This window comes from Spinacia oleracea, chromosome 4 (assembly GCF_020520425.1).
Source record: "Spinacia oleracea cultivar Varoflay chromosome 4, BTI_SOV_V1, whole genome shotgun sequence".
Lineage (NCBI taxonomy): Eukaryota > Viridiplantae > Streptophyta > Magnoliopsida > Caryophyllales > Amaranthaceae > Spinacia > Spinacia oleracea.
The window spans coordinates 9,355,760-9,376,367 of NC_079490.1; the positions used below are offsets into that span (position 1 = coordinate 9,355,760).

At 36.8% G+C, this 20,608-nt stretch overlaps 2 protein-coding genes across 9 annotated transcripts; one reads left to right on the forward strand and one right to left on the reverse strand.

Annotated features, from left to right (window-relative positions):
- The first annotated feature begins 5,760 nt into the window (after nucleotides 1-5,760).
- On the forward strand, nucleotides 5,761-8,604 carry LOC110775583 (psbP domain-containing protein 2, chloroplastic). The gene is made up of 4 exons (XM_021980197.2): nucleotides 5,761-6,213; nucleotides 6,306-6,461; nucleotides 7,645-7,926; nucleotides 8,209-8,604. The coding sequence occupies exons 1-3, from the start codon at nucleotides 5,776-5,778 to the stop codon at nucleotides 7,903-7,905; spliced, it is 855 nt and encodes a 284-aa protein (XP_021835889.1). The 5' UTR covers nucleotides 5,761-5,775; the 3' UTR covers nucleotides 7,906-7,926; nucleotides 8,209-8,604.
- Nucleotides 8,605-11,061: 2,457 nt separating this feature from the next.
- On the reverse strand, nucleotides 11,062-19,059 carry LOC130459393 (uncharacterized). Of its 8 annotated transcripts, none has more exons than XR_008918767.1 (16): nucleotides 18,595-19,059; nucleotides 18,417-18,496; nucleotides 17,299-17,451; nucleotides 17,039-17,162; nucleotides 16,476-16,596; nucleotides 16,155-16,379; nucleotides 15,833-15,889; nucleotides 15,659-15,727; nucleotides 15,106-15,426; nucleotides 14,089-14,273; nucleotides 13,476-13,860; nucleotides 12,997-13,367; nucleotides 12,543-12,577; nucleotides 12,044-12,105; nucleotides 11,740-11,931; nucleotides 11,062-11,391 (listed from the first exon to the last, which is right to left on the reverse strand). XR_008918767.1 is itself a non-coding variant. In XM_056826738.1 (2 exons), the coding sequence occupies exons 1-2, from the start codon at nucleotides 13,749-13,751 to the stop codon at nucleotides 13,125-13,127; spliced, it is 519 nt and encodes a 172-aa protein (XP_056682716.1). In that variant the 5' UTR covers nucleotides 13,752-14,081; the 3' UTR covers nucleotides 12,842-13,124. The 8 variants fall into 8 exon arrangements, 1 of the variants encoding a protein (XP_056682716.1); XR_008918766.1 differs by having other exon boundaries at nucleotides 12,543-12,794; XR_008918764.1 differs by having other exon boundaries at nucleotides 12,543-13,367; nucleotides 18,595-18,700; nucleotides 18,795-18,809.
- Between the last annotated feature and the right edge of the window lie 1,549 nt (nucleotides 19,060-20,608).

The window sequence follows — 20,608 nt, forward strand, 5'->3', positions numbered from 1 at the left end:
CTAGAGAAGTTATCAAAGATCAGGCTATACCTCTAAAATGTACGGAGTAGTTATGTTCTAAGATTTCTTATATGCGCCTAAAAATAAGGTGCACCCCTTACTTAGATAAACTCCCATGGTCATGCACAAAATATGTAAGAGCATAAAAATGTGAGAGTGTGAAGTTGTGAATCTAGAGTTGGATTGAAGAAACTCAAATCAATTTGAGAGAGTTTAGAGGAAATCAACTGATTTCAAATATTGTATTATGAGCTCACAAAATACTGAGAGCTGATCATCTGCTTATATACAACGCAAACAGAATTTTATACAACGTAATTCTGCCACATCAGCTAAAAGTGTAACTGAATTGTAACCACTTTCTAACAGACTTATAACTTAAAATAATATTAATAAAATAGAATAAGGAAGTATTTCCTATACTCCCCCTTCAAGCTGGACCTTGGAAATAAGTCCAAGCTTGGAAGAAAGTGATTGATGTTGAGATGAAGCCAATGGTTTAGTAAGAATGTCTGCAAGTTGCTGATTGCTGGAAACATGAGCAGTCTGAATGAAACCAGCCTCCACTTGCTCCCTTACATAATGCATATCTCTCTTCAAATGCTTTGTTTTATCATGGAAAACGGGATTTTTTGCCAAATGTTCAGCAGACATGTTGTCACAGAATAATTTAACAGGTAAAGGGACCACAACTTGAAGATCTTCAAGTAAACCTTGAATCCAAACCAGCTCACTTGCAGCAGCAGACATACTCCTGTATTCTGCTGAGGATTTACTGACACTTCTCTGCTTTTTGGTTTTCCAAGAGATGAGATTGGAACCAAGAAACACAGCATATGCACTTAGTGATCTACTACTGAACTGACATGAGCTCCAGTCAGCATCACTATAAGCAGAAAGAGCAAAATTGTTTCCTGCAGAGTACCAGATTCCCTTATCTAAAGTACCCTTGAGGTATTTTAACACATGTAGAGCTGCACGCAAGTGTGGTACCCTAGGTGAGTGCACAAATTGACTTAAGTGTTGTACATTGTAGGATAAGTCAGGCCTAGTGATGCCTAAATAAAGCAATCTTCCAATGAGTCTTCTGTAGACATCTGGTGCATCAAGTAATTCACCAATATCAGTTGATAACTTGAGACCACATGATAAAGGTGCAGACACAGGATCACAATTATCCATACCAGCATCAATCAAGATATCCTGCACATATTTCTTCTGAGAAAGAAATATCCCATTGGCATTTCTCTGTACTTCAATACCCAGAAAATAAGCCAAGGGACCAAGATCTTTGATGGTGAATGCCTGATCTAGAGCCAGTTTAACATCTTCAATTTGAGAGGCAGAAGTGCCTGTGAGTAAAATGTCATCTACATACACCAATAGCACCAAAAACTCACCATTAAGAGTTCTGGTAAACAAAGAGTAATCCTGTGTGGATTGTTGGAATTGTAGAGTTTTGAGGAACTTGCTCAGTTCCTTGTTCCATTGTCTAGAAGCTTGTTTCAAACCATAAAGTGATCTTTTCAATTTGCATACCTCTCCTGGTTTAGCTTTAGTGTATCCAGCAGGGGGTTTCATGTAAACTTCTTCATCAATAAAGCCATGTAGGAAGGCATTGTTGACATCAAGTTGGCACAGAATCCAACCCTTCATGGCAGCCAAGGCAATCACAATTCTCACAGTGGCTAATTTGGCAACTGGAGAAAAAGTTTGATTAAAATCCCTTCCCTCAACCTGTTGGTATCCAACAGCTACAAGCCTAGCTTTATTTATCAATAGAATAATCAGGATTGAGTTTGGTTCTATAAATCCATTTAGAATTGATTGCTGTCTTACCCTTGGGCAAAGTAGTAAGATCCCAAGTGTCATTGCCCTCAAGAGCAAGAATTTCTGTATCCATGGCCTTGATCCAATGATCACTGTGCTTAGCTTGATTGTAATGCTTGGGATCAGTAGGGGAAGCAAACACAGAGAAAGCAAGAGATTCCCAAGTGTCAAACTCATGCAATGAAAGGTTAAGCAACCAAGCTGTATTAGAATAGTCAGATTCGTGTGAATCATCCAAAATAAAACCAACAGAAAAAGAAAGAGATTCACTATCAGTAAGGTGAGGAGGAATGTCTCTGTGAGGAATATAACTTCCAACAAAATCCTTGAGAACAGCAGGTGGTTTAATAATTCTAGTAGATTTTCTCACAACAGGCATAGAAACAACAGGAGAATTCTGAGGTGGGGTAAGATCATTATGATCAAGAGAAAGATCATGGGTGGAAGAAGAGATATGAGTAATAGGAGAGTGGGTGAGATGTGGAGAAGAAGAATAAGATGGAAGAGAAGATGTGAGTATAGGAGAATGATTAGAAGTAAAGGAGTCATTAACAAGACTGTTGTCAGATTGATTAACAGTCATATCAGAGTCAATACCAAATTGAACAAGAGAAGGTGAGTCAGTAGAGTTTGTGAGTAAAGGAGAAGATAGATTGTAGGGGGAAATGGTTTCAAAGAAAGTCACATGTCTAGAAACAAACACAGAGTGAGAATCCAGAACATACAGCTTGAAAGCTTTGTATCCAGCAGGATATCCAATAAACACACACCTTCTTGTTCTAGAGTCAAATTTATCCCTGTGAATCTGATTATTGTGAGCAAAACACAGAGAACCAAAGACTCTTAGGTTATCATAGACAGGTGGATGATGAAATAAAACCTCAAATGGAGTTTTCCAGTTCAACACTTTAGTTGGAATTTTGTTAAGTAGATGAGTGGCAGTTAAGACACATTCACCCCAGAATTTCTTGGGCAGATTGGCATGAAATCTCAAAGATCTAGCAATTTCAAGTAAGCTTCTGTGTTTTCTTTCAACCCTGCCATTCTGTTGAGGAGTGTAAGGTGTACTTTTCTCATGAATAATATCTTTGTCAGCAAATAGAAGTCTACAAGATTCTTTCACAATTTCAGTACCATTGTCAGATCTTATTCTTTTGACTTTGGTGTGAAATTGTGTTTCAACCATTGCTAGGAATTCAGAAATAACTTTGGCAACTTGCAGTTTATTATGAAGTAGATAGGTCCAGGTGGTTCTACTGTGATCATCTAGAATAGTCAGGAAGTAGGATGCACCATCTAAACTCTTGACTTTATATGGTCCCCACAAATCCAAATGAATCAGATAAAAACAAGCCACAGCTTTACTAATACTGACATCAAAGGGCATTTTGTGATGTTTATCTTTGTAACAAGCAACACAATTGTATTCAGTAAAACCTTTACAGCTTTCAGCATCAATACATTTCATCTTAGACAAGGAAGGATGACCTAGTCTAGCATGAAACAAATGTATTTTATTTCCTACAGAACTCTTAACTTGAGAAGCACTGGTAGCAGTCTTATTTGGTAGAGTATCAACATTGTCATCAGGCACAATATCTATATTATTGCAACTGGAATTGTGTGAATCAATACCTTTGATGGAACCAGCAAGAGAAGGCAGCACATAGTAATACAAACCATTTGTTCTTTTTCCAGCCCCAAGCAATTCAGAATTAGTAGGGTCCTGGAAAACATATCCAGTGCCATTGAATAAGACTTGTAAACCAGTGTGTTCAATCAGCCTACCAACAGATAACAAATTATGTTTGAAACCCTTGACCAACAGAACATTGTGTAACACCAATTTGTTGGTCAAAGAAGTATCACCAATGGTATCTACTGTCAGTTGAGAACCATCTGGTAGACCAACTTTAATAGGGTTGGACAGAGTTCTGATATTGGTCAAGATGGTTTCATCATAGGTCATATGATCACAAGCTCCTGAGTCAACTATCCATAAGCAAGCATCATGCAGTTTAGTTACAGCACAGTTGAAAGAATGGGAGATTATACCTGCATAACTTGCAAAAGAGGAATGAGAACCACTGGTTTCAGTCACTTGAGATTGTTTGCCTTTCATCACTTTCATAACTTCTTGACAGATAGCATTCAGCATGTCATTGTTCACCCTATCATTGTCATTGTCAGTATTTCCCAAAGGTTCATCAGCATCATCAGCAGTATAGCCAACATTTGCTACAAGCCTATTTCCAGTGGAGCCAGTTCCCTTCGAAGCCTTGATGGAATTATACCAATCAGGATAACCAATAAGCTTGAAACACTGATCAGCAGTGTGACCTTTGCCTTTGCAATGATTACAAAACCTGTTTAGTTTCTCCTTCTTGATTTCTTTCTAGTCTTTCTTTCCTGATCCAGCAGCATACTTCTGAGATTGATTTTGTCCTCCTCTATAAGCTTGAGTAGCCATAGCACTACTGGTCATAGCATTGGATTCCACAGCTGCTACACTCAATTATTTATGTTTTTCTATTTGCTGAGTAATTGAGAATACTCTATTAATGCTAGGTAAGGGATCCATGGAAAGAACATTAGTTACAGTGCTATCAAATCCACCATTCAGTCCAAGAAGAAACTTCATCATTTTATCTTCTTCTTCAAACTCAGTAATCTTCTTCAGAAACTGACAGCTGCATTGCATCATAACACCACATGTGCAGCTAGGAAATGCTCTCAAATTTTGCATTTCATCCCACAGTTTCTTGAGTTTCCCATAGTAAGTAACAATTGTCATGTTTTGCTGAGTTAAACTTTCAATTTCTTTCTTCAATTGATAGATCATAGGACCATTGGACTGACCAAACCTCATTCAATTCTCTCCACAAATCAGCAGCAGTGTCAATATAACCAAAATCATCTACTAATTCATGATTCATGGAACTTAAAATCCAGCTAACCACCATGAAATCAGCACGTTTCCATTTCATGTAATCTTTATGATTTACAGCAGGTTTTGTTATCTCACCATTGACAAATCCTTCTTTGTTCTTAGCTACTAAAGCACGTTTAACATTTCTACTCCATCTCATAAAATTCGTACCAGTAAACACAGCAGCAACTAATGAAGAGGTAGGATTATCTGAATTAGCAATGAAAAACGGATCACAATTATCAGTGTTACCTCCATTGTTGTTGTTGTTATGTGAATTATTGCTTTCAGAATCTTGAATTGCCATTTCTGATGATCAAATCACTCGAACGAAATAAGAGTCTCGAACAATTGTCGAAGAAGATCTCAACTATCGCAAGAAATTTCGCAATCACACTCGTGAATTGCAAGAAAATTTCGCAATAAAATTCCTGTAAACAGATACTCCCAGCTTTGATTTGAAAACAGATCGAATTTATCTCAGAATGAGCAAACCTCAATCTCAAATCAGAGATTATCGCTCTGATACCATGAAGAAACTCAAATCAATTTGAGAGAGTTTAGAGGAAATCAACTGATTCCAAATATTGTATTATGAGCTCACAAAATACTGAGAGCTGATCATCTGCTTATATACAACGCAAACAGAATTTTATACAACGTAATTCTGCCACATCAGCTAAAAGTGTAACTGAATTGTAACCACTTTCTAACAGACTTATAACTTAAAATAATAATAATAAAATAGAATAAGGAAGTATTTCCTATATGGATACACCCATGTGCATAAGAATAAGACTTTAGAATTAGGATGTCAATGGGACGGATTTTATGTGAGACTCACCCCTACATTCATCCCAAATAGGCGGGAATGGGGAGGTTTGTCTGGTAACGAGGGCGGGAATAGGTACAAAAATTATACCCATTATTTGTGATAGGGCGGGGGTATATTTTGTGTTGACCCGCACCATCTCCGTCCGCCCCGCTTACTTGTCAACCCGACCCGAGTTAATGAAATGTATTCCAAGCAATTCCATCATAAACGAACACCTCTTCTCATACAACTGAAGATAAGAGTCATAAAACCATGGAAGAAAACAGAGGAAAACCAAAGACACAAAAGAGAACAAAGATTTTCAGCCATGGAGTTATTCACAATCCACCTCCCTCTAAACCAACAAATCCCACATTCAAAAACTCACAAAACCCTCCAATCCTCAAAAACCCATCTTCCAGAAACCCCAATTTCAATCACATTATCACCCAATTCTTCAATTACTACAAAAAGAACCCTCAATCTCTCAATTTTTGCCCTCATTGTATCATCTTCTCTCCCATTTACTACTCCCAATGCAATTGCTGATAACACCCCAGAAGAATCAGAATTTCAACTTGAAAGATTCACAGATTCCGAGCAGGGTTTCACTCTTCTTAAACCTTCCTCCTACATTAAGGTACTTTCATCTTATGTTACTTGGATTCTTTATTTTACTTCATGTACCCGAGTTCGATTTTAACATAGTTTTCAATTTTGTATTTCTCAAAGGTGGATAAAGCAGGAGCCACTGTGTTGTTTGAGGAGGAGAATAAAGGAGCAAACAATGTAGGAATAGTGGTGAACCCAGTTCGAATTACAAGCCTCACTGATTTTGGGACTCCTCAATTTGTGGCTGACAAGCTCATTAAAGCTGAAAAACGCAAGGTAGGTTTTTGCCTTTTCTTTTTACTCCCCTTAATATTCTGAGTGGATTTCTTATTGATTTTATAGATGTCTTTATTGATTTGGATTTGTTGATTGAGAAATTTAGTGTTTTAGTTGAGTAATAATCGAAATTTGCTGCAAATGTGAAGGGGGTATGGTTAAATGTTGGTTGAATAGTATCAAATCAATGGTGAATTGATGATAATTGCAAGTTAATTTGATTGAAAGTGTAGAAAACGGCAAGGACTAATGTGTTATTCCTAGATTGTCCAAGTACTTGTATTTGTGTTGGAATTGTTCCATTGGATGATTATGGATGTGGTGATTCGTTCGTTTGGATGTGTTGAATGTTGAAAGGAGTGGCATTTTCTTGATTGTATTTGTGTTGGAATTGTTACATTGGATGATTATGGGTGTGGCGATTCGTTCATTTGGATATTTGTTGAATGTTGAAAAGAGTGGCATTTGTTTGCAAATGGATATGGATTGTGGATTATTTTTGCTTGATTAATTTGAGTTGAATGTTTGATTCTGTCCAAATGTCTGGTTAGTCTTTGAAATTGAAGAACATAAATGGGGCTGCCGTTTCTTTTGAGATACAAAGAAAGGTGTTGGGGTTTTGATTGAAGAGGAAATGTAGTTTGATGAATGAAGGAATGTTTGCTACTAGGTTCAATTGTGACCTAATAGGAGCAAACCCAAAGCAGCTTAAGCTTTCTTTCTCAAATCAGTGGCTAAATGGCACATAATAAGCAAGTGTAGCACACTACTAGAGCTGTATATGATAAACTGAAGCAATCGGGAAAATATACTTTCCTGCTGTTGTGAATTCCTATCCAATTGCGCTCTTTCAAATCATAAGAGCACGGTTTTTATATCATCGGACATCTTGGACCTTGCTCTACCCTGAATGGGAACTAGCTATATGCCTACCCTTACTGAGTGGTAATTGTTAGTTAATGTTGATCCTAAAAATCCATGATATACGGAAATTGGAGGGCTAGTGCTTAATAACATGATGATAGATGATATCATTATCATCCATAAATCATGATCTATAGCAATTTTAAATGTTTGCAGATTGATTTTTCTCTTGTATTCTACGTGAGCTTTAACATTCTCCTACACATCAAAGAAAGCTTTTCTTTTATATTGTTCGAATTTAACTTTTTGGAGTTAATAGGAAAGCACAAATGATGCTCAAGTGATTGGAGTAGCAGAAAGACCTGGCCTTGATGGGTTACCAGTATATGAGTTTGAATATGTAGTTGATAGCTCAAGAGGAGGAATGAAAAGGATATTCTCTGCTGCATTCGTCTGTAGAAAGAAACTCTACTTGTTAAACATTTCTCATGCCGACAAGCCAGAGAGTCCTCTTGACAACAATACCAGAACTATGCTCGAACAAGTTCTTCATTCCTTCGATGCTGCTCCTTCCACATAAACCTTGCTTGCAGCTTTGCAGGTTGTTAATTGTTGTCTGAATTACATTCTTTTCCCTGTCTATAGCATATCATATGAGAAAACACAATTATGAAATGAAATCTGAGTTTACTTTAGCATTGTTCAGTCCTCTTTTGTGCTGCTGCTGGTTTACATTATTAGCATGTTTGTGTTCATTAAGGAGAAGCATGCATCGCGTTCAGTCTGTCAAACAACATCCTACATTTTGCATATTTTTGACAGTGATCTGATGCAGAGGTTGGAGTAATTGAAATTCTAGTTATTTTACATTTTGCATGTTAAGGATGAATTGGCTGCTGTCGAGGAGAAAGGTTGGGCAACAACAAACGCACCACTTTGAGACTATACTAACATGTTTGGCTGCGAAACTAAGGCTTTGTTTGGTAGAAAGGAATTGAAAGGAAAAGAAGAGAAAGGAATAGAAAAATATGTGTTTTGTTGGATTATTGTGTACTAAGTGATGCAATCAGCTTATTGTAGCTTATTATAGCAGCTGTAATTTGTAGCTAACGGTTGCTGACTCATCACCACATCAGCATAACAGATTCACTAGCAATCAGTTACACATTGTAACAACTTTTAGTACATTCTAGAATTATGCTAAGCTATAAATACTACTTGTAATAAGCTTGTGATTATCAATCAATACAATCTCTAAATTCTGTTTTTCTTCCCCAAATCTTATCATGGTATCAGAGCAGGTCTGATTACCTGCGTTCTTTCTGAAAATTCCGCGAAAAATTCTTCTCAAAATTGTTCCTGAAATTCGTTTAAAATCACAAAGTGTTTACTGATTCTGATCAGAAATTCTGAAATTCTTTTCTGATTGATTGTCAATTTGTTGTTTGTCTATCGTTTTTCTGGCTGATTACTTCCTGAAAATTGTTAATACTTCATCAAAACACTGAGAATGGCTGGTGAAACTGAATACAATGATGATCTGAGAAACAATGGAGTTCTTCCTCCAAATCAAAATCCTGCAAGCATATACTACATTCCTAATTTAGAAGTATAACAACTAATCTGGGACGGACGAAAAAGGAAAGTGTAACAATTAATCTGGGACGGAGGGAGTAACTAAAGAATAATTAATAACTAAATAACTAAATAATAAATAATAATAATCTGTAATTGATTACTAAATAATTATAATAAATGATAAATAATAATATTAATAATAATTCATAATTAATAACTAATAACTAAATAATTAATAACTAATAATCTGTAATTAATTAATAAAAACAATAATAAATTATATTAATTAATAACAAATAATTAGTTATAAATAATAATAATAATAATAATAATAATATAAATATAAATATAAATAATAAGTAATATAATATATAAATAATAATAATATATTATTATTATTATTATTATTATTATTATTATTATTATTATTATTATTATTATTATTATATCAAATGCTAACAAAGTCAAATATTTTACAAATAGTTAGTGGGAAGCCGAGATACAATCTGGGCCCCCACTCCTCTGGCTATAGCAAAGCCTATCCTGGTGAAAAATATGAGCAGCAGCACGAGCCCCAATGTCATGTGCCCTAGAAAACTTTTGAATCCGCTTCAGCAACACAACAACCTCCTTATCCAGCTCCCCCAAAGAAGAAATAATTGAATTAAATTGAATTGAATTGAATTATTATTATGGGATACCACCAAAACGTTACAAGTTTAACAAGCTACAAAGGTCAAGTAAACTACAAGAAGTTGGAGGGGAGCCGAGATACAATCTGGGCCCCCACTCCTCTAGCTATAGCGAACCCGATCCTGCTGAAAATGTGGGCAGCTGCCCGTGCCCCAATGTCTTGAGCCCTGGAGTACGTCTGGACCCGCTTCAGCAACGAAACAGCCCCTTTCCCTAATTCCCCAAAAGAAGAGAAGGAAAAAGGAAGGAAACCGTAACCCAAGGCCCTACAACGTGTCGCATACTTATCCTGCTTTCGCTGCGCTGCAACCGCCACAACCGACCTGGAACGAAGTCTGACAACCCAGATTGCGTCATAGGGGAAGACCCAGTCAAGTCAACACACACATCTACACCGCCATCCCAAGAATAAAGCAATATATCTGCCGGACGAAGAGCTCCATCACTCTCACTAGTCAGCCCAACATCAACCTCCTTGCGAGCAGAAATCCCCGACCGATAGCAAATATCCAAAAGGGTATCACGAACTACATTATGTCGATGTTTAATACCCACAATCCCAGCACAAGACACGGCATGATCCCCATAAATGTCCCCATCGAAAACCCGAGAGCAAGCAGAACAAGGCGTCGAAACAGAGAACAACCGAATACCCAACCGATAGCAAAGAACCGAACGATAAGTCTTACCGTTCATAGTCTGGCCTAAACCCGAGATGGGGACTGCCCGCAGCCAAGCTGAGGAGTGATCCCCTGCTGTGATTTCCATAGGGCAACATGACGGGAAGATAAGGAGTAGGCGGATTATTATTATTATTATTATTATTATTATTATTATTATTATTATTATTATTATTATTATTAAGTTAAATTGAATTGAATTAAACTGAATGCTCCTGAACTGAACTGAACTGCCAAATAAGTCCTGAAACTGAAATTAAGCCAAAAAGAACAGGTCTTAGTTAGCAAGTCTTGAGGGATTAATACCGAGACCCGAGATCGAATCATGTGTACATCATTTGTCATCTTGTATTTTGTGGCTCTTTCTCTGCGAGTGCGTCGAGGCGGATATCGGGCATGCAACAACAAACACATATCAACTAAAAGACAAACAGCTAAAAGACAAAAAAGGAAGTACCATTCATGTAAAAAAAGTACCATTCTAATACCATTCTGTAAAAAAAAGTACCATTTGTGTTTAGAAAAGTACCATTTAATTTTTTTTTTGTCCTTTTTCCTATTTTGTCTTATGTTCTGATATGTATTTGGACACACATATCAGATATGTGTTTTTACTTCCTCCTTTCTCTGCACCAAAAACATTGTAGTAAACAAAAGTGATGCTAACTTTTCGACCCAATTGGGGTAAAAGCCAAATCTTTTCGGATTTTTGGTGAGTACTAGTTGTTGGCCGACGCGCTAACGCGCGCCGTCCCCCAAGTTAGCAAAATAAAAAAATGTTAAATTATTAGTCATAATAATTACAATTTGAAAGTCACTTTACAAGAAAAAACACTTACTACATATGAAATCGAAAAGTGTATTAAATACGTTTTTCATTTACGAATTAGACGACATAGAATGAACTACTTGCGTAATGCCTTCAGAAAGTTGTAGTTGCTTGTTACCTTCCCAAACCATGTAAGGAAGCCATTCAGATGTTTTAAATACTCGCCTGGGTGTTTTTTGTGTCTCTAGATGACAATATAAAATTAATCTTCTCCCTTCGCTGGTGGACAGGGGCTTATATAGCAGGTGACAAAGCCTCGTTTCTTGCAATAATCAAGGTATCCAACCTGAGAGAAAGAATAAGACAGAATAGCAAGCATAAAACAACTCAACAAGCCTACTACCTCAAAAACAAGCAGCTGTCGCGACTATTTCCCCACTTCTCTATTTCGTGTGGACCTCACAAACACGAAGTCATGCTAAACAGTTTCATATGCCTTATGATCAACCACTATACCGATAAATAATGCCAGACTTTAAGGAAGCCAACTAAAAGAGCATTAATAAGCAATACACAAACTTGTAAACAGCACAATTCAGAAGCAAAATTTTGGAGGAACTCATTTGCTGTGGGTAATTTATATTTCAGACTATAATATGCTTTAAATAACCAACTAAAAGTAAAAGAAAAGTACCTTTAAGTGGTCAAGTTTAGCATTTACTGGTACTTTTGAAGATCTTGCAAATAATAGATACTTTTGATACTTTAATTCTTCATCATTGGGGTGTTGCGACGACTTCAAGGATCAGTACCAGTAATTGAAGTTTCTTCTTCCTCCTTTTCTTCAGTATTGTTGTTCTTTCTGTATGATTGAGCTTTGTAATTGCTGAAATGCAGATTCGATGTACACAAGGTTAACAATGATTTGATGAAAATTCAACCAGAAATTGAACAGAAATGACAGTCGTTTTCCCACTCTTTCGCATGAATTTAATTACCTGTTCTTCTCTCCGAATTCATCCAGGGAACTGGAGAAATTGATCGATTTTGAGGTAAACAGCTGTAATAATTGAAGAAATTTAAACATAATTAGTCGGATTTTAATTCAGAAATGCTATGAATTTGTTAGCCAAAAATTGATTTAACAAAAAAAGCTTCAAATTTTCTAATTGTTCAATCGTCCAAATAAGCCACACATTTTAATCATTTTGAAGATTATTACAGGTTTTAACTCTTCAAATTCCGAAAATCGTTAGCCAAAAATTGATTTAACAAAAACAGCTTCAAATTTTCCAATTGTTCAATCGTCCAAATAACCCACACATTTTAATCGTTTTGATGATTATTACAGGTTTTGTTACAGGTTTAAACTTTTTAAATTCCGAATATGAAATAAATCCTAATTACAGACGATCGATCAAGTACTCCCAACCAATCAACTTCAGACCACCATTACTAATTACAGGCTGAATTATTAAAAGAAAGAGAAAGAATTACCTTGATGAAACCAATTTCCTGATGATCCAAGGATACTGAAAAGGAGAGAAAAGTTAAGGGGGCGGAGGAGAGATGACAGGTAGGGTTCGCAAATGGAAGGGATGAAATCTCAGAGAAAGCAAAGAGAGGCAGCAGATCTTGTCAGTAGGGAAAAGAGAAATGGTTTGCTGCTCATAATAGGTTATAGTTTAAAAGCAGATTGAAGAAGATGGGTGTTTGTAATGCCGAGGAGCATGCAATTTGCGCCCCTAGCTGTGAGGACAGAACTCACATGTGATTTGGCTATCAATTACAAAAGCTTTTCCTTAAGCAAATGTTACATGAAGTACGCATAAGCCTCATTATTTGACCAAATTAGGTAAATTCAAAGCTCAAGTCAAAATACAGATTAAAATATATGGTACACCAGCTCAGAACCTTGAATAGCCAAAGAACATAATGAGAAAACACTTACTCAAAGCTTGGGCATCAGTCATCCTCTTCCTGTAGTCCCTGTTAAGCATTCTTTTAGGTAGCAACGCGCTACTGGGAACACAACATCAAGTCCATGCCACCTACCAGTTTCTGCAGCACACACCTGCTTTACGCGTTTTTTGTAGATTTACTGTTAGGATTCTTACAACGATGTTTGCTGTAACTTCTGAAATTGTTGTGATGATATTTTCCCATAGATGTTTTTTCCCACAGTAGAAACTTAACCGAATTTGTGTGTTGCCAGTGAATTGGCTCGGCAGACTTTACTTGCATCTTTCTAGGTGATCTTGGAAAGACTATCAGAAAGAAGTCAACTGCCTGTTGCTGATAGATATTTAATGCTGGTGGTACCTGTTAGTCAAAGTTAAAGAATCATGTAAGAACGCGTTCAACTTTGCGAAAGAAAACTTTATTGGTAAATGTTAGGAGTAGCAAGCTAAGAAATCGAAAATGGCTAACCTTTGGCCTAGGCTCTTTAGTTCTGTGGTTTTTAGGACTGGAGTAACAGGTGCCTGTAAACAACTGATCTCCAAGCTCACACAAATGCTTCCCGAGTTCTGTTGGATTGAGTTTCGGTGATTTCTCTTTCCTCACCAAAACTGTGTCCTGCCCACCCTTGCCTCTCTCTATTGTCAAATTGCCCCTTCCTCTCTCTATTGTCAAATTGCCCCTGCCTCTCTCTACTACCAAATTGCCCCGGCCTCTCAAAGCTATCCCCGGCACTTTGACAAGCATACACGTTGAAGTTCGATGGAAGGGAACTTAAGATCCCAGGACCTCTTGCGACCTACTGATGGGGATGGACATTTTGGCCAGAGAATCCCGAACGATCTCTATGAACATCCTGAGTTTGAAAACATGTTCAGATTACAAAACCCCATTTCTGCTATAAAGGCAACAAAACAAACACACGGACGAATAGGACACAGATGAAGCAAACAGAAAAAGAGTATTCGGAAACTTAAATCAACTCAGGGTCCCATAATTTTAGAATGTAGAGTGAACCAAATTTCTTTTTTATTCCACAGTTAAGAAGATTTTCACGCAAGTAACAACATGTAATTCTTGTTACCTTCTTCTATCAGCTTCTGACACCCAGATGGTTCGAGCTTTCCTTTCTTCTTGTTTGCCACCAGATTTTTTTCCAAAGAAATTGCTCAACCTCCCGCTCTATGTGAGTGACAATTAGCTAAACCAGAAATGTGCTTCCTTAATATAAGAACCCGTTTTCAAAAGCTGACGCGATCTCCCTCAAATCTGCGAGAAAATTACAGAAATTCAGAACAATGGACAACACCAAACAAAACCCTAAAAATTGGACTGCAAAATAATTTTTAATTAAACAAATCCTAGATACCAGAGCTTATGCTCGAGTGTTCCAGAGACAAGATGTATTCAAGAAATCAACTAAAATCCCTAGATTACCACAAATTGAGGCAATGCTTCAGCACTATACTCAAATTTCACAAATATAGTTAGAAATATACTCAAAAATTGAGGCAAATGCTTCAGCACTATACTCAAATTTCACAAATATACTCAAACTTTTTGTCCCTAGATTACCACAAAAAATATCAGCACTATACACGTTAGAAGAAGCATGAGCTTTTTGGCTTTAGCCCGTCTTTCGTAAAGGGGTGACACGTCCTTCATATTTTTTAATATCATTTCTTTACGAATAGAGAAAAAAAGAAGAAAAATCAGGTTGATCGCTTTGGCAACGTCAATGTGCTGACACTGAAACATAATGGGTCCTAACAATGGCAAGCTCCCACCAAATTTTGGATTCTAATTGGTTGGTATCACTACTAAGCATGGGATGTGGTATAGTGAAAGCTCAATAAAACTTGTTCAGCAAGTGAAGCTTAAAAGAGTACTCGGAGTATGATTTCCACTTGTCAGATAGGCAGAAGAAAAGTGCACAAGTTAAAAACACTCCGGTTGACAGAATACCAACTTATAATAGCATCAAATGATTGAGCTTTTAGTGAAACAAATGCCAGAAATTGAAAGTAGAGAATCCCAGACAGCTATTATGCATTTAATGTTATTCCACAAACTGTATAGGAGAAAATATAGAGCAACTGACCCAAATAACTGTCCCAGAATTTGGCAATGCTGAATCATTCCCATTAATGGCAGATTGCAGCGTCTGGTGAAGAGGAGCAACTACCCCATGTCCTGCAGTTTCGAGAGTATTGCAGCTCTCTAGAGCCAACCCTTTTGGTAAGCCCTTCTTCTCCATGTATTCTTTCAGATTACGCACAATCGTCTTTGTTGGAGTTTTTGCAACTCCATGGAACTTCGTAAAACTTGTCACATGAACTGTAACTGCTGACAGTGCGGACCTTGTGAACCCTCATCCAACAATCCAGATACTATATACCAAATCTTATACCACTAATATGAACTGCAATAAAATATGCAACAAGAAAGATCAATCTAATAATTACATCAAAGTGAACACAGGATCCTGTTCTTGCTAATACATGAAATCATTTAAAAATTTAAAAAGAGCGGGAGATGGAAAAATCATTTTAAAAAAAAGAGCGATAGACAGGGAAAAGAGGAAAGAAAACACATAAAAAACCCAACCCTAGATATCAAAATTATTAAAATGCAAACAAAAATAGAAATTACACCTCTTGATCAAGATGTCTCGACGCGAGAAGAAAGCCTAGGACGATCAATGAGAAGCTCGTATTATCATCCTGAATAGAGGGTAAAATAAAAAGCAATCAGGTCAGTTACATGGACTTCGGTGATAAATAAAAGCTTGAAAACAATACAGGACATGAATAGGAAAGAGAACAAACCAGCTCTTTAGTTCTATTTAGGTGCTACAGATACCAATTTGGCAGCTCGAAATGTCCCTGAAAACATGAAATTTATATGCTTAGGAGAGTTCCCTTGTGTATGACGTGCATACAAGACAAATAATAATGAGAATTGTGACAGTGACTTGAGTTTTGAGTTATGTTAGGAAATAGAAAGAGAGAGATTTGAGTTATATTAAACAAAGATCCTCAACACAAGGTACATACTGCTCAAAAGACACAGACAAGAACCTAGTATGACAAATCCTTTTATCTAAGTTTTTTTTTTTTGCAAATATCAAATAAGCTTCAAGTAAGTTACCTGTCGGGATAATATAGTAGTGGCATCCAAATGAGGAAAAGTTGTAGCAGGAGGAGGATCTGTCGAATCATCAACAGGCACATAGATAGCCTGGACAGAAGTAATAGAACCCTTATTGGTCGTTGTAATACACTCTTGTGGACCTCCAAGATCAGTATCCAAGGTAGGTTGGTAACCAACAGCCGAGGGAATACATCCAAGTAAAGCAGACACCTCTGAGTTAGCCTAGAATCAACAAAAAAAAAGGGTTTGCATAATCAAGAGGATCAATCCACGGAAGATTCACAATGAGTAGAGAAGTTCTTTGACAGGAAACCATACTTGGGTAAAACGGAAAATGTTGTCAATAAAGAGCAGCACATCTTGTCCCTCAGCATTACGGAAGTTTGGAATTGATCCCGAAATCATCTGTACATCAGGAAAAAGAGATTCTGACAAAAACCTGAGAATTGCTACTGTCAAAACCCAGAAGTTAAGCATGCTTAGTGACGACTAACAGAAGACCGTTTCACAAAGTCTTGTTGAGGAATAGGAGTACACGGGCATAATAGTATATAAGAAGGTCTCATACTAACTTAATGTAAGATGTGGATAGCATAATATGTACAAGGGATGACAATTTTTTTCCTTTTTCTGGTTTCAAATCATAGCAGTATATACGCAACAATCCCACCCGAGACTTAATCAAATATTCATTTTTTTTTTACTATTCTAGCTGATCATCCAGAAAAGATACGGAGACCGTAGGTTCTGAATGCAAAGTTACCTAAGGTTAACTTCTGCACATAAGCAGGAAAAGATAACTGAATCTCCTTACTGAAATCAACGAGGACCAGATTAAAATATACAACACCTTAGCAGAATAAGCTAAAAAATCAGGTTACCTTATGTTGTTGGCTGCAAAAACCTCTTGCAATATCTGAACGAAAAAAAGAAGTTGTGAACTCTACTATCGAAAGTTGATGGAGTTCATCGACATCACACCCTATAAAGCCGCAAACTGCTTTGCTGAAGGGCATCCAAGTAAAAGCAACATAAGGGCATGAAGATTACAATGACAACTAATAAAACAAAATGTACCAATTCAAATAGTTCACAAATAGACAAATAGTCATGGGAAATTCCAAGTATTAGAATTATTTACCTGCTGAATATGCAACGGTCTCTCTCCCATTGCAGAACATATGGTTGCCACCTTTGCTTCATGATCATCAATTTCCTTTAGTAGCTAAGCTCTTTTAACAATCATGCCACTGATCATTCTTTCCAGCATAGACTTACGAGATCTTCTCCAAGTCTGTGAATTTGCGGAATTTATTAGGAAAAATAGCCAATGTTGTAAACATGGTGAATGGAAAATATCAAATTGAAGTTCTCTGTATAAGCCAGAGAAACTCCTTTTCCACCTAGATTAAGTTCATATGGTGTGTCGTGGAATGGCAAACAAATCTTCACCCAAATTTAGTGCACACAGTGAAGAAACATAAAACCGTGGATACGGAGATAGGAATTTAAGCAAAGAAGTTGTATAGTTGACTGAAAACTTCTCTAGCATTGCCCACTAATGACATATTCAATACAACTATAGTGGTTCGTAGTATAGTGCCTACACCCAGACATTAAAGAGACTGTGGACTTGGCTCAAGTACCAAATTCTACTCAAGCGGCTAATTGCTTTTAAAAACCTCAAATAGATACACCCTAAACATGGTGCTAGGACAATATCTTAGATTCATGGACCTATCTCAACGCATGAGATCTTTCACTCACATTTTTTCTCATTCAAGAATTGTTTGTTTCTTGCCCATTTACAATTTACAGTATGTAATCATGAACCCTATTACTAATTAGAGCAAACATTTGAAATCGCGATCTTTTTTGGGGGTAATTTTGGGCAATTAGACATTATTGATCTATGCACTATCGCTTCAAAGTAAATTACCTAATTCTTTTAAGCCAATTACAGTACATCAGAATACCCTTTTATCTTCACAAAAGGTTTACACATTGCAACTCACTTGACCTTAACAAGCCTTGAGCACAAAGACAAAATGTGGTCCATTACTTTTAACCTAGGTAGCATATGTCAATAAAAAAAGGAAAAACTCGACGATTTCTCAAGTTTATATGCAATCATGATTAAACATTAAGAAGCACCATTCAAAAATTACTCCTTTTCCCCTACATTTTGAGCAAGAGAGGAAATTAAACTATCATCCAACGTACTTTAAAATACTGAACAAGAGTAATTGATGATCTTACTTGTACAAATATGCAGCAATCGCTGCAATCAACCTTTAATTCGACGAATCACAGCATTCGACGCCACAACCGAATATAACCTGACAAAATTAGGGAAATTTGGGCACCAAACAATTAAATGTTGAAGTAAAATCAAGTTCAGTGGTATCACAAAACAAAATTGAGAATAATAACTCACCCTTTTTTTGAGCCAATCGCTGCAATCAACCTTTAATTCGACGAATCTCAGCATTCAACGCCACAACCGATGCCCTATTCGTCTCACTTGCTGCCGTTTCAGCTTTCTGCATAAGAAACTTTTAAAACAATTGAAAATGATAACAATTTCAGATCTGAAGAGCTTACAATTCAAAGGCAGAGAATCTTTGCGATATTTACCTCCCTTCATTCGTGAATTGTGTGGTCGACAAAATTTCAGTAGGAGATGGGGATGAGGTTATACCAAGAAGAGAAGCAGGAGGAAAGAGAAAGGGGAAGCTCGAGCAAGCAAAAGGAAGAGGACGAAAGACCTAGGTCAAAGGCTGAACGTAAAGAGAGGGTCTAAGGCTGAAGCAACGTGGAGGAGCAAGATGTTAAGAGGGCAAAAACGATAAATCGGTAGAAATTGAAGGGCATTTTAGGTGTTCCACTATTGGATGAATAGTGAAACACAATTCCTTGCTTTTAAAGGTTGTAGGATTTGCACTAGGATGTAATATGAACGCGCTAGGATCCTCTAGAGTTAGCAATCAACTCTATAAAATAGAGTTTCCTTAATCTGGGCCCTTCATCTTTATTATTGGAAATCAAGGGCTACAAATTTAATTAAAAATAAAAATAAATTCTACAATTTGTTTTCCCAAAAACGAAATCCCACGCTATGCCACATCTCTATCTCCTCACTCCTTCAGCCCTTCCCAATCCCTTCATCAGAAACCTCCTTAACCACCGCTCCACCACCACCGCCAATCCACCATGCAAACACACAATTGTCACTATAAAATATTCGATCTTTTTGTGCACAACCAACTCTTTACATATTGAATTGAAACTCGTATCTGTTCACAATGTCACAACATGGGCCGTTTACGCAAACATCACACACCACCGAAATCCATTGTTGCATCAAATACTTATTTTATAAATCTTGTTATAAATAATACATTACCAAAAATCCCCCTGTTTTTTCGGTCACCATGCCGGACCGTCTTCACTGACGGAATTGTCATCATGGTCAACGGGAAAGGATGGGTGATTCTGCCAAATAATGGGAGGGTTGTGGTGGTGCTGTGGTGATTTGCACAGTATAGAGAGTGTGGCAGGGGGCTAGAAAATGGTGTTGCAAACCTTCAGTGGTGGTCGGGGTAAATGGATGGAAGAAAGTGGGGTAAGTGGTTACAGGAAGAGGGTAAAGAAGAGATTAATTAACAAAAGCAAGGTTAATATGGGAAATAATTGAAACTCTATAATGTAGAGTTGATTAGTAACTCCAGAGTCCAGAGGATCTGAACACAATATGAACGCAACATAAAGTCCTTAATTTTTTCGATGTGGATGTCTGTTAGGGAAACGTTGTTGCATGGACGTCATCAAAATAGAGCTTGAAGTCAGAAATTCCAACTTTGGAAGAGGACTATCATATCCAAATTCAACTAAGGAGCTTAAATTATTGGTATGCATCATGTTGACCGTTACATGTAAAGCTTCCTAAAATAGATTTGCTCCCATATTCTTTTGTGGTCGAGAAGTCTCTACATGATGCGTCTCCTTTAACCACTTTGTAATTAAATTAATCTCATTTGATTGTAGCGTAAGTCGAACGATGAGTTACTATAATATTATGTTGTTGCATCATATTACTACTCTAGTACGCATTTTCCGACCAATTCTTGTTATTATAACTTAAATTTAATACTTCTTTATATTGTGGTATAGCTTATTAATACACACTAAGTTTCGAAAAACATCTTTATGATAATTTTGCACACAAAAATCAACCTTATACATTGTCTCAAATCTAGTTTGTATTTTTATGAATTTCCTTTATTAGATACTCTGTACGGACATTGTCATTTTGTCACAACTATTCATTGGGTAGATAAAACATCACTACTATTAAAAATTAATTTATAAAACTGATATGGATTCCACTACCACTGTTCTCTATTAGTTTTTTTTTTCCGAGTGTAGAGAGAGTCATTAAATAGCAAGGC

Excerpts from the sequence above, each read along its gene's own strand:
- LOC110775583 (XM_021980197.2), top strand. The coding sequence starts at position 5,776 with ATGTATTCCAAGCAATTCCATCATAAACGAACACCTCTTCTCATACAA. Across the intron at positions 6,214-6,305 it reads AACCTTCCTCCTACATTAAG|GTGGATAAAGCAGGAGCCAC; the intron begins GTACTTTCATCT and ends TATTTCTCAAAG. Across the intron at positions 6,462-7,644 it reads TTAAAGCTGAAAAACGCAAG|GAAAGCACAAATGATGCTCA; the intron begins GTAGGTTTTTGC and ends TGGAGTTAATAG.
- LOC130459393 (XM_056826738.1), bottom strand. The coding sequence starts at position 13,751 with ATGCTTGTCAAAGTGCCGGGGATAGCTTTGAGAGGCCGGGGCAATTTG. Across the intron at positions 13,368-13,475 it reads CTAAAGAGCCTAGGCCAAAG|GTACCACCAGCATTAAATAT; the intron begins GTTAGCCATTTT and ends TTTGACTAACAG.